This window comes from Tursiops truncatus, chromosome 14 (genome assembly GCF_011762595.2).
Source record: "Tursiops truncatus isolate mTurTru1 chromosome 14, mTurTru1.mat.Y, whole genome shotgun sequence".
Lineage (NCBI taxonomy): Eukaryota > Metazoa > Chordata > Mammalia > Artiodactyla > Delphinidae > Tursiops > Tursiops truncatus.
The window spans coordinates 53,784,843-53,798,274 of record NC_047047.1 but is presented as its reverse complement, the minus strand read 5'-3'; the positions used below and the strand labels follow the sequence as shown (position 1 = coordinate 53,798,274).

The 13,432-nt window shown below is 35.6% G+C and overlaps 1 protein-coding gene across 8 annotated transcripts in view; it reads right to left on the bottom strand.

Moving 5' to 3' along the window:
* Positions 1-13,432, bottom strand: part of THADA (THADA armadillo repeat containing) — a 313,717-nt gene that overhangs the window by 215,735 nt on the left and 84,550 nt on the right. For all 8 annotated transcript variants that reach the window (XR_012325717.1, XM_073791400.1, XM_073791399.1 and 5 more), the window contains 2 exons: positions 10,233-10,355; positions 3,067-3,158 (listed from right to left, as the gene is read on the bottom strand). Coding sequence is in view for 7 of the 8 variants with exons in the window: in XM_073791400.1 (XP_073647501.1) it covers positions 3,067-3,158; positions 10,233-10,355 (215 nt within the window). In the remaining variant the exon portion in view is untranslated. The remainder of the gene's footprint in view (positions 1-3,066; positions 3,159-10,232; positions 10,356-13,432) is intronic.

Here is a 13,432-nt window from a genome sequence, read left to right as displayed (position 1 = left end):
ATATTTAATTAGCTTAGTATTTGATAGAAATAAAGAGGCTTCAAGGATAGTCCAAATCTCTTACCTTACAGGAGAAAACCAAGGCCCAGACAGGTTAACTAATTTGTTTCAGTTGGTTATGGCAGGTCTATGGCAACAAAGCCAGGAGGAGAAACCAGATTTCTCATCTCTCATCTAGTAACAAAATTTGCTTATTCAGTAAGCAAGTATTTCTGGCCATTACATGCCAGACACTATGCTAGGCACCAGGTATACAAAAATAAGGATAAGATACTGACTCTGTACTCAAAAGCACAGGGGAACTGTAAGACAATGAGATGAGTACAATAATAGAAGTGGTAACAGAGAAAAAGCAAACTACATCTCTAATTGCATAGGACTTCCAATATTTTAAAAGAAAATGAACTGTTACTAGTTTGTTTTATTCTCCCTATAGCCCTATGAGTACAGAACACAGATCTTATTATTCCTGGTCTATAGATGGAGAAATTGAAGTGCAAAGCGGGTAAGGGAGTCTATTAAGGTCATCTCCAGTGGTAGCAAAATGCTTAGAAACCAAGTCTGTTTACTCCAGGATAGACTTTCTTTCCACTCGATGGGAAAGGCAGATGTTCTTTTTCTGTCCAGTTCCCTTCTGATCAAGACCACACATTTGTAAGACTGTGCGCAGAACAATCTGTGGCTGTGAAAGTAGACTTCACTGGCCTATGAGGTCTCATTGGCTGAGTTTAGTTATTCAGTGGTTGAGTAACCAACCAACAAGACATCATTATTACTAGCATTCTTACAGTGCCCATGATACATACACAGAATAGAAGCAAAAGGTTCTGCCCACAGGGAGTTAATATTGTAGTGGACAGGTAAATAAACATTTCATCCAAAAGTGACATAATTAAACAAACTACAGCTAGAAAAATCATTACAAATAATGGCAAGTTTAAGACACTAAAGGTTTTGCAGAGCATATCTAGTGGGTCCTGCCGAGAAATATACTCTTTAAGGGTTAAACAAAGAACAGAAGCCTTGTATATATAATGACATATACCAACCTTCAGGTTATTGAAATAAAAACTCTTACCAAAAATACTTATCACATTAAAAATAATTAACTTTTTAATACCTTCATTTCACTTTTCAGCTTTATTCAAAACAATTATATGAATATTCTATTTCCCTCTTTCTAAGAAAGTTATATATTTTGTAACCTTTCCTATTTAAGAGGAATGAATTTATAATGGACGTTCACATCAGCAAGCTGTGGCAAAGAGATTACAACGGTGTGGTTTCATTGTGCTATTCTTCCACCCTCCTTCAGATGCAACCTACATAAAATGAATCTGATCATTTTCTCCTGTATAAAGTAAAATTTGTATACACATCCAAGAATCACTCACTTCATAAAAAGTAAAAGGGAAAAAAAGCATTTCTTCATTTTCGAGTTCAGTTTTAAACATTAATTTCACTTGTTTGATAACCTCATATCATATTTTATTTATGCACTATTTATCATGGCCTTATAATATGACCAAACTGTTTTAAACCTTAGCACTTTATTGAATTATTAACAAAATAAGCAAAGCTAAAAAGAAACAAGTATTAGTGATTTCAAACTAGTGACAAGAAGAATTTATTTAGGAACCAGCTAAATAGTAAAAATTACAATCAACCTTTCAAAGGAATAATGTTATCATTATTAGAAATACAACTCAGCTAAAAAAAAAACAACTCTCTAGTATTTCCTTAGTATACTCAAGGAATTCACACTTACAGCCAACTGCTTTCCATTTAAATATTTATTGAATTTTATAGGGTGATAAATAGCAATTTAAATAACAATTCAGAACTACCAGTAGATTTCATTAGATTTACCAACGGTGCATCATAAAATTATTTCATGATATTTTCTCATTCCTAAGACTTAGTTCCATCACAAGAAAATATATTTTAATAAACAAGAGCTTAAAACCTGACTTAAAAGTGTGATCATCAACTTTTTTAGGCAGGAGAGGAATAGGGCCTGATTTATCTCTAGAGCATCAAGAGCAAGACCACTGGGCCAAATCAGATATAGTAAATGAAGTTAAGAAATGATTAAGCCTGCAGCGACAGTGACATCTAGTGTTAACAACTGCAAGCCACTAGACTAACACTAAACCCTCCTAAGTGCTAAAGAAACAGCTATTCAAAGCTTCTCTTCTTTAAAAACCAACAAACAGAACTTGTGCATTGTATCTAAAAATTACTCATAATCAAAATATTTCAGTAAGTTTTTTTCTCAGACGTTAAAAAAAACCTTAAGAGGAAAATGTCTTAGAGAGTAAACATAACACCGAAGACCTAAAAGTAAAAAGCATTGTTTATTCTGTGTGACCAACATCCGTAACTGCTCCCCTTGGTTAGAGGTTAATGTAAAAGTAATCTGGGACATGTCCCGATGAGTGTACTATAAACATTTAAACTTCCAGTTACTATAAAAGCAAAGATATTGCACAAGCTAGTACCTGATGACACATCAAGAAAAAGCAATATAGGACATTTCAGGAATACATGAAGATGTAAATCAAAAACAAAACAAAACAAAAAAACGAACTTTAGCTGTTGCATTGAGAAACAAGCTCTACATTTCAGCCCTTGCTACTCTGATATATATATTTTTGCTGCTTTGAAAGGTCCACTTATTAAACAGTAGATATTTTTGCCCAAGGGATTAGAATTTGGCAGCATAGGTTAATTTACCATAGTATTTTTATAGTTTTATGCTCTAGATGAATCTATAAAAGTAAGCAAAATTCCAAAAATTATTTTTGGCCAGGACAATTTTTTTTTTTTCTTTGCCGTACACGGGCCTCTCACTGTGTGGCCTCTCCCATCGTGGAGCTCCGACGCGCAGGCCCTGTGGCCATGGCTCACGGGCCCAGCCGCTCCGCGGCATGTGGGATCTTCCCGGACCGGGGCACGAACCCGTGTCCCCTCCATCGGCAGGCGGACTCTCAACCACTGTGCCACCAGGGAAGCCCCAGGACAATATTTTGTAAAAAAGTAAAGTTAGCATTAGATGAAGCTTACCTATTTTTTTTGGAAAGTTCATCCTTTCCCCTTTTAACTCCAAATATTCTTGTGATCAACGTACTGAAGAGAAGTGTGGATGAATTTCTCACCTAATGTAAAAATAAATACACAATAAAGGTTAAGAAATATTCATGGCATGAAACCAACATTTACAATGTTCAAACTAGACATTCAAAATCATTACCCGATTGCCTAGTGTGGGGCTAAAGAAGATGTGGTTTATGTCCATAAAAGCAGACAATTTTCAATAACTTTATAGTAATTACCTCAATGATTTCCTCTTAAACTGAGCTCTACCGTCCAACCACATGCACACAACACAGCTTTTTCCTATACTTCTAATATTACCACCAACTGTTTTCATTATCCCTTTGTACTTGTATCATTAAATAACACTTCAAAAGAAACAATAAATTCATTTTCCCACATCATTTCTGATGATGAATATCCCAAGAAAGAGCTCAGCTCTTTCCTTTTATTTTCTGTAATCATTTACCTATGAGAAAATACTTATCAGACCTAACTCAAAGGATCCACAGTATTAATATGGCCAAGAAAATATTTAATATCATATACAAAATGTTATTAACCACACAACTGCAGTAACCTAAGTAATTTTAACCCTAAGATTATCTGAGGCAACTGATTCACAGAAATAAGAAGAAAAAACTATAAACATGAATCATTTCTTCAAATGGTAATAATAAAGCAGATCTATTTCCAAACCAATGTGTCAAGACGCTTTCCTACATCATAAAAATGTCTTGAAAGCCATGGGATATTGGGCTTCCTCAATTACCTTGCCAAATCAGAGTAGAGATGTATAAATATATACTGACTTCCCTATAGTGTGTAAGGCCCTATACCAACCCCATGGAGAATGTCCAGAAATAGAACACACACACTTACTGCTAACACAGAGCTTATATTCTAATTAGATAGGAGTCATATGGTGTGTTAAATAGCAATATAAGAAAAAAGGTAGTTAAAAGTAACAATGTAGGATTTAGAAGATAGCTTCCTGAAACTACTGCAGTAAGGATCACAACTCAAATGCCCATAAGGACAGTGAGTGACAGAGGCAGCAGAGGATTGGGTATAATGCAGTCACTATTCAGCTTCAGCTGAAGTTGCTGCCTTGAGGGGAATGTAAGCCCAGTGTTGCCAGATCTTCTGCTTTTTCAAGAGAAGCCAGAAACCCCAACTTTTATGTGAAATCTATTTTGAAAAGTTGGCAACAAATTAAAGGAAAAAAAAAACTATTGTGGAAGCCAAATAAAACACAGTTGTGGGCCAGATTTGACCTATCAGCCACCAGTTTGCAACCTCTCCTCTAGAAGCACATGACTGACTCAATTTATGTGTGGTAACTCTTGAAATGGACCACAGATACACTGGCACAATTCATACCATAATTGTAATAAAACGCTAAAATTGGACAAACTCACTTACGTCCATTCAACAGTTAACAAACATTAATGAAGTCCCTACTGTGTGCCTTGCCTAATATCCCCAAACCCATCACTGTCCTGTTACTCTATCAACATCGCCTCTGGCCTAGCTCAGGTCTTGATTATCTCTCACCTAGGCCATTGACTTGGTTCCCAAAGACTCCTTAGGTTCAAGATGACTTGGTAACGTCATCCAGGACCCTATCGTCTCTCAAGAATCATACAAAAAATATAAGAAGAAAAGAAAAATCAAAACACAAACTCCATCTTGCCCTAAACCAAACTTTCTGGCAAAGACTGCCAGAAGCAGTAAACTTAAAACAGGAGTGTCTGGAAATGAAAGAGGATGCCTGCTGAGGCATACCTTATCAAAACTGTAGAGGACTGTTCTACAAAGTGAATGGGCACCCATCTGCCACCCCAACCAAGAAAGAAAACTCCCTTGTTTGATTTGATAGACCAAAGGCAGGAGACACATAATGTCTTTTAGTAATGTTAAGATGGATCAAACAGATTACCAGCTTGATCCATTCATCGAGTTCCCTCATTAGTAGCCAGTGATTATCATTACTTATTCCAGTAGGTATAGCAAATTAGTGATATTCTACCATTAATTAGTTACAATTTTCAGAAAAACTACCATTAAAAAAAAAAGCTTTCCTTCATGAGCTATTTGGTCATTCTGTTATCAGTTAGTACAGAATTATTTCCATAAATTTACCAGTGTGCAGAATGAGTTCATGTCATAGTAACCTCCAAAGGTGACCGAATGATAAACTTTTAAGACATTTTAAAAAATTAATTTTCCTGTTATTGAGATATAATTCACATACCATAAAATTCACCATCTTAATGGTACTATTCAGTGGTTTTTACTATGTTCACAAAGTAGGAAACTATCACCACTACCTAATTCCAGAATATTTTCATGACTCCAAAATGAAACCCTATACACATTAACAGTCATTTCCTATTCTCCCTCACTAGGCAAGTACTAATCTACTTTCTGTCTCTAGGGATTTGCCTATTCTGGATGTTTCATATTCATGAGATCACGTGACATGCAGCCTTTTACGTCTGGCTTCTTTCATTTGGCTTTCATTCTCAAGGTTCACCCATGTTGTAGCATGTATCAGTATGCCATTCCTTTTTATGGCTGAATAATATTCCACTGAATGGATATACCACATTAAAAAAATCTACTCATCATTTGATGAACACTGGGTTGTTTCTACTTTTTGGCTATTATGGATAATGGTGCTATGAACACTCACATACAAGTTTTTGTGTGAACATGTTTTCACTTTTCTTGGGTATATACCAAGAAGTGAATCTGCTGGGTCACATAGTAACTCTATGTTAACCTTTAGAGAAACTGCCAAAGTGGCAGTACCATTTACATCCTTATCAGCACTGTACAAGAGTTCCATTTTCACCAGTTCTCCAAATCCTCCCCAATAATTGTTGTGGTCCACCTCTTAAATTATAGCTATCCCACTGGATATGAAATGGTTATCTCATTGTGGTTTTGATTTGTGTTTTCCTGATAATGAATGATGTTAAGCATCTTTTTTTTTTTTTTTTTTTTTTTTTTTGCGGTATGCGGGCCTCTCACTGTTGTGGCCTCTCCCGCTGTGGAGCACAGGCTCCAGACGCGCAGGCCCAGCGGCCATGGCCCACGGGCCCAGCCGCTCCGCGGCATGTGGGATCCTCCCGGACCAGGGCACGAACCCGCGTCCCCTGCATCGGCAGGCAGACTCCCAACCACCGCACCACCAGGGAAGCCCAATTATCACTTGTCACCACCTTTATTAATATTTCTCTATTCTGAGCCACTATCATCACTTGGCAGTATTACAATAGCTTCCTGATTGGTCTTCCGCCTTCCCTCCTGCCATCTCACAATCGAGCCTTCACTTTTCACTACATCAGTCAAAGCCCATCGTCCCCCTACGGTGAAACTCTCTCATGTAGGGTTTTTCAACAGCAGTGGAAGCCAAGTGTCAAACCCCAGACACCAATGGTGACTGTGGCTCATCCAGCCATTTCCAGATTCAGATGAGATACTACATCACAGGGCATGGGATCTGGCTTCTCTAGCAGCTGCCCAAGGGTTGTGTCAACACCTGCACAAGTTGTGTTAATGCCCCAAGGGGTGAACTTTGACCAATAAGAGAGAGAAGGTAGGACTGTTCCCAGGGCCGGTAGTTTCACATGGCCTGGCTAGAAGATACACCACATGACCAGACAAGCAGCTCAGTTTTCCTGCAAGTTAAACTACAACACCTGCTTGATAATGTCTCTTCTCTTTTCTTGCCTCACCTCCCTTTTTCCTTCATTCCTGCTACTGTAGGTTTGTACCATTCAATAAAACCTTATAGCCTGGGTGCCCAGGCTATACCTCCAGCTCTGTTTTCTAAGGACAGGGTCAAAACCCTACAAGGTAAGTAAGATACACCTTCGCCGTATTCCTATAATACCCCAAACTTTCCCCGATAATAGCACAGATTCTAGAATCACACAAATAATAGTTGTATGTCCTTGGACAAAGTTATTTCTCCTCTCTCCTCTCTTTATCTGTAAAATGGGGATTCTAATAACAGAATCTACCTAGCAGGATTGCTCTGAGCATGAACTGAGCTAATCAATGTAAATGATACCAAGCACATGGAAAATAGTCAATAAGACAGTCACTATTATGATTGTCTTACTTATCCTTGTATTTCTAGTGTTTAATATTGTCTGTAACCAGGAGGTATGCCTAATGTTTTATATATATTTACAACAATACATTTCCCCTGGCTTTTAAAAATGCCTAATAGGTGGCAAAGACTGAGAGATTTGTGTGGTCTCAATACAAAGATTGAGGACTCTGTACAAACTATTAAATATACACATGAATGCTTCCTGGAAAATGTTCCTTTACTGCAAAATGAAAATTAAGCTTATTTTACTTTTTTTTTCTCTAACTTACCAGGAAAAACAATTAAGCCAAAAGTACAGATGGAGTCACCTTTAGGTACAAGATATATTCCTGAGAAGATGTGTACAAATCAGATTTCTGTAAATCAAACCATATTTCACACACAGTCAGGAAAAACCACTCTTTAAACAACTTCACACAGAATGCTATGGTTAATTGTTTTGTAAAATGAAGACTTCTTCACATTCATTGAGTATGTTGACATGGTTCTGGCATAACTTAGATTAGGTTTTTATAAGGAAGGAAACAGAACAATTGATATATTTAAGTCAGAGTATGGATCATTATAGCTGTGATGTTTATTTTCTCTGGTAAAGCAAACAAACTGAATAGAAACAAAAAAGATTCCTTTAAAACACGTGTTAAAAGGGAAGATTCCCCCCAAATAAAACTATACATAAGCACTTATATATATTTGTGCAGGCTTTTATAGATTATGTGTGCATATGAGTACTACACACACATAAAAGCCACATAGAAAAAAGAGAAAGAAAACACATTCGAATGCTAAAGATTATTATATCTGTATGGTAGTTAAACCGGTGACTTTTCCTTTTATGCTTGTATTTTCAGACTTTCTGCAGTGTCCATGTGTTACTGTTTAAAAGGTCTCCAAAAAAGACTTCAAAAAAAAAAGATCCATTCATTTCTGATACTTTCAGTTTTCCTAAAGTTGGAAAAGTCACCAGGTTTCACTCTCCGAAAGCCCTTTCATAGAGAACATTTCTCTGTTCATCTGGAATGAGTGGCTTAAAGAAAACAATACTGACATTTCTGGCAATCAGCTTTATGATCTCTACTCTTCCTGATGGTGAAGCCACATTCCTACCTACCTCTCCTGACGGTATACAGGTATTGCTCCGTTTTCCTGTAAATGTAAAAGGTAAACACCGTGTCCTCAGGAGTAGTTAGGCAATGCTCCTAGACAGAATTTCAGACATTTATCTTTCTTACAGGAAGATGTACGATTTTCCAGGCAACAGTTGGCAATCTTGAGGATTCCTCTTTACGTTGGGAGTCTGTGCCTTGGGCTCCACTGCAATATACTGACTGTCAATTAGAGGCTCATCAGAGAGTTATGAATTGGTTTGTGCAGCTCACTAATTGGAAAGCCTGCCTTTCTAGTAAATTCTCCATTCTGCAGGTAATATATTAAGGTCTAGCTTCTTTTCTCCTCTCCCTTTGCCAGTCTTTCTTTTTTTTAACGCTACAGTCAAGTGCCTACAAACCATAGGTTAGTCTCCTTTATTCTAGAAGGCACAATGATGTAGAAAAAACAATAAAATCATGGTGTTTCTCCCAGGAATTATTAAAAAAAAGTGAAAGTTTACTTTCTTTAATCTGAAAACTGTACTGGGTATTGCCCACAATCTTGGAGTTCTGAATCAAGAAGTTTCTGGACAGTAATCATATTGCAAAAAACAAAAGAAAACAAAAAAAGTGACTCAGCATTTAACCTCCCCCATTTTCATGTTTTGCATCTGTTTTTTTCACCTTTTCATATGTATATTTCCAGCATTCCCTCAACACACTGATACCCAGAGCCCACAACAGACACATTCAGATACTCAGAGTCATTCTGCTTCCAGCTCAACATCAAGTGCAATCAAAACATCAAATGAGATACCACTTCACACCTGTTAAGATGGCTGTTACCAAAAAAATAGAAAATAACAAGTGCCGGCGAGGATGTGAAGAAAATGGAACTCTAATGGGAGTATAAAATGGTGCTGCCACTGTGGAATACAGTTTGACAGTTCCTCAAAAAATTAAATACAGAATTACTATATGATATACACAAATGAATTGAAAGCAGGAACTCAAACAGATACTTGTACACCAATGTTCACTGCAGCATTATTCACCCTAAACAAAAAGAAACAGCTTAAGTGTCCATCAACAGATGAAAGAATAAACAAAATGTCATATACCCATATGATGGAATTTCATTCAGCCTTAAAAAGGAATGAAATTATGATACATGCTACAACATGGATGAACCCTGAAAACACTATGCTAAATGAAACAATCCAGACATGAAAGGACAAATATATGATTCCACTTACATGAGGTACCTAGAATAGGCAAATTCATAGAGACAAAAAGAAGAGAGGTTACCAGGGACTGGGGGAAGTGGGATGTGGGGAGTTACTATTTAATGGGTACAGTTTCTGTTTGGGAAGATGAAGAAGTTCTGAAAATGGAGAGTGGTGATGATTGCACAACACTGTGAATGTTTTTAATGCCACTGAATTGTATACTTAAAAATAGTTTAAATGGTCAGTTTTTAAATAAAGATAATTGACAGTTTAAACAAAAATAATAACAATGTAGTGTGGGTTTACAATATACAAAAAAGTAAAATGTATAATAAAAGCACAAAGGTTGGGAGGAGAGAAATGGGAGTACATATTGCTAGGTTCTTATACTTTAAGATGGTAAAATATTACTTGAGGGCAGACTGTGATGTTAAAGATATATACTATAAACTCTAAAGCAAATACTAAAATAAGAAAACAGAGTTATGGCTAATAAGCCAACAAAGGAGACAGAATGTAACCATAAAATACCAAGGGTCAAAATGTAGCTTGATCCAAGGATTTATCCCTTGGAGTAACTCCTTAATAAAATGCAGTACATATTTTGTATCATCCAGTGAAAGGTTAGTTTATTAAAACCTACTCAGAGGTATAATTAAGTCAATGAAAATAAATAGCAAATGCACTTACTGCCCAGACTGGTGATGTAAAGCCCAGAATTGCAGCCTTAGCTCCATCAGCAATGTAAGGGGTAATAATTTCTCCCAGACGTGTATCTCTGAACAAGGCTCTAAGGATATTTAAAGCATGAACCTAGAATAAAAAGTTCAAAATCAGTTGTAGGTTGAAGACTATGGTAATTCCAAATCTGTACATATCCAGTAGCATAGCCTCCAAACAAAAAAATTACCAAATTACAAGAAGAAATGGATAATTCACAAATAAAATAGATTTTAATAAAACATGCCTAATGATTGATAAATCAATTTTCTTAAGTTAGCAAGATTTGAACAATGCAATACAAAAGTTTGATCCAATGGACCTATGTAGAATCCCGCACCTAGCAAATAGAGACAATACATTCTTTTCAAGCACACATGAAACATTTATTTTTTAAAATGACCTCAAACCTAGCCACAAAGCCTCAACAAACACCAAAAAATTAATTTCTTACAGATTATGCTCTGATCACAGTGGAGTTAAGTTAGGAATCAGTTTCTTTACATACTTTTAAAACTGACACATTTTAAAACACTGGTCAAAGAAAAAAATTTTTAATATTTAGAGCTGAACAATAACGAACATGCTACACACTGACACTTGTGCGATGCATTTAAGTGGAACATAAAAGAAATGTACACCTTAAGTGGCATCTATTTAAAAAAAAGGCAAACCATTATATACAGAATGGATAAAAACAAGGTCCTACTGTATAGCACAGGGGACTATATTCAATATTCTGTGATAAACCATAATAGAAAAGAAGATAAAAAAGAATGCATATATATGTATAACTGAATCACTGCTATAGAGCAGAAATTAACATAACACTGTAAATCAACTATACTTTAATAAAAAAATGAATTGGAAAAAACGTCCAATTAAGATGACAGAAAAAGAACAATAAACTCAAAAGAGAGAAAGAAAATTTAAAAGAGTAGAAAATTTTAAAACGTCAATGACATAACTATGAGCATTAACAAAACCGAAAGGTGATTCTTTGAAATAGAAACAAACCTCTGATGAGACTAACCAAGAAGAGAAGAAAATAAGCAATATCATGAATACCAAAGAGGACATGACTAAAGGTACATCAGAGAATAAAACAAAAATATTTCTACCCTAGTCAATTAGAAAAATTAAGGCAAAATGAACAATTTCCTAGAAAACAGAACTAATCAAAACAAATTCAAGGAGAAATGGAAAAGCTATATAGATATTATCGTTATATAAAGAAAATCAATAGTTAAAAATCCTACTCATAGACCAAAAAGAAAGCAAGACACCAAACCCACCAAAATAACACACACACACATACACACACACACACACACGCACACACACACAAACACATACACACACACAAAGACCCACATGATTTTATGGACGAATTCTACCAAATATTCAAAGAATATATAATCCCAATCTTATTTAAACTGTTAAGAGAAGATGCCCAAGTTTATTTTATCAGTCCAGTACCACCTGGCTATCAAAATAAGGTAGGGACAACTACTTTGAGAAACGGTAGTATCTATTAAAGCTCAACATACACATACTCAATAACAACTCCTAAGTATCTACTCAAAAGAAATGTACATATTTGTTCACCATTAGACGTGTCAAAGAATGTTCTTAAAAGTACTGTTCTTAATAAATAACCCCAAATTTAAAACCACCCAAATTTTCATTGACAGAAGAATGGATAAATAAATTGTATACTATTACATAGCAATGAAAATGAATAATTCACAACATGGATGGATATCGTAAACTTAATGTTCATCGAAAGAAATCATATCAAAAGAGTATATAATGTATGGCTACATTCATATGAAATTTAAAAAAAAAAACAGGTAAAGCTATGGTGTTAAAACTAAGCTAGTGGTTACATTTGGGGAAAAGGTACTGATTAGAAAGGAGTATGAATGGGCTTTCAGGTGCTAAAATGTTCTGTTTCTTGCTGGTTATAGAAATGTGCTCACTTTGTGGAGGCAAACATATTATTTGTACACATCTTTGTATGTTTGTTATAATTCAATAAAAAAATTTTAAAAATGAGGACAGGTACAGCATGAAAAAGGAAAACCACAGGTTAATCTCACTTATGAATCCAGTGAAAATATGTGAAAAAAATTTTTTTTTCAAATTTTTAGGTGAATCTAGCAATGTGTAAAAAAATCTATCATTTCAAAGTTGGGAGTTCATTCTCTGTAGGCAAAGATCCTATTACATTAAAAAGTCAATATAATTCATGATGTTTGCAAATTCTAGAACAAAACATTTATCTCAAAAATGCTTGAAAGCATTCAATAAAATTTGGTTTTCTTGATAAGAGACACGTTAAAACCTACAGCAAATATCAGATACAACATAAGGATGTCTGCTATCTCTATTTCTATACAAAACTGTACTACAAGTGCCAGCCAGAAGAACAAGAAAATTTTTTTAAAGAATTAGAAGAGGGCTTCCCTGGTGGCACAGTGGTTGAGAGTCCGCCTGCCGATGCAGGGGACGCAGGTTCGTGTCCCAGTCCAGGAAGATACCACATGCCGCGGAGCGGCTGGGCCCGTGAGCCATGGCCGCTGAGCCTGCGCGTCTGGAGCCTGTGCTCCAGAATAGGAGAGGCCACAACAGTGAGAGGCCCACGTACCGCAAAAAAAAAAAAAAAAAAAAAAAAAATTAGAAGAGTAAAGCAAATTTAGCATTACTAAGGATATGATTACCTATAAAGAAAATTCAAAGAATTTACAGACAAGTCATCAGTTGAATTACAGCAATTTGGGTAGGTTGCTGAACATTTCACAAAAGATGTGTAAGACTTTTAAGGAAAATTATTTTTAAATGTAATGAAAAACATTAAGGAAGATCTGAATAAGTGGAAAAATAAAGCCATGTACATGGACTGAAAGATTCAGTATCAAAAAAAGAAGTCATTTTCCCCAAATAAATCAATGAATTTAAATTCCAACCAAAATTTAAAAAGGGCTTTCTGGTTGAACTTAACAAGCTGATTCTAAAACTTATATGGAAGAGCAATGGGACAAATATTGCCAAGGTAATTCTGAAGGGAAAAAAAAGGAGACTCACCCTACCAGTATCAAAACTTATTTAAAAAAATACAGTAATTAAAATAGTGATTTGGGCCCAGGGACAGACTAATAGAATAGAGC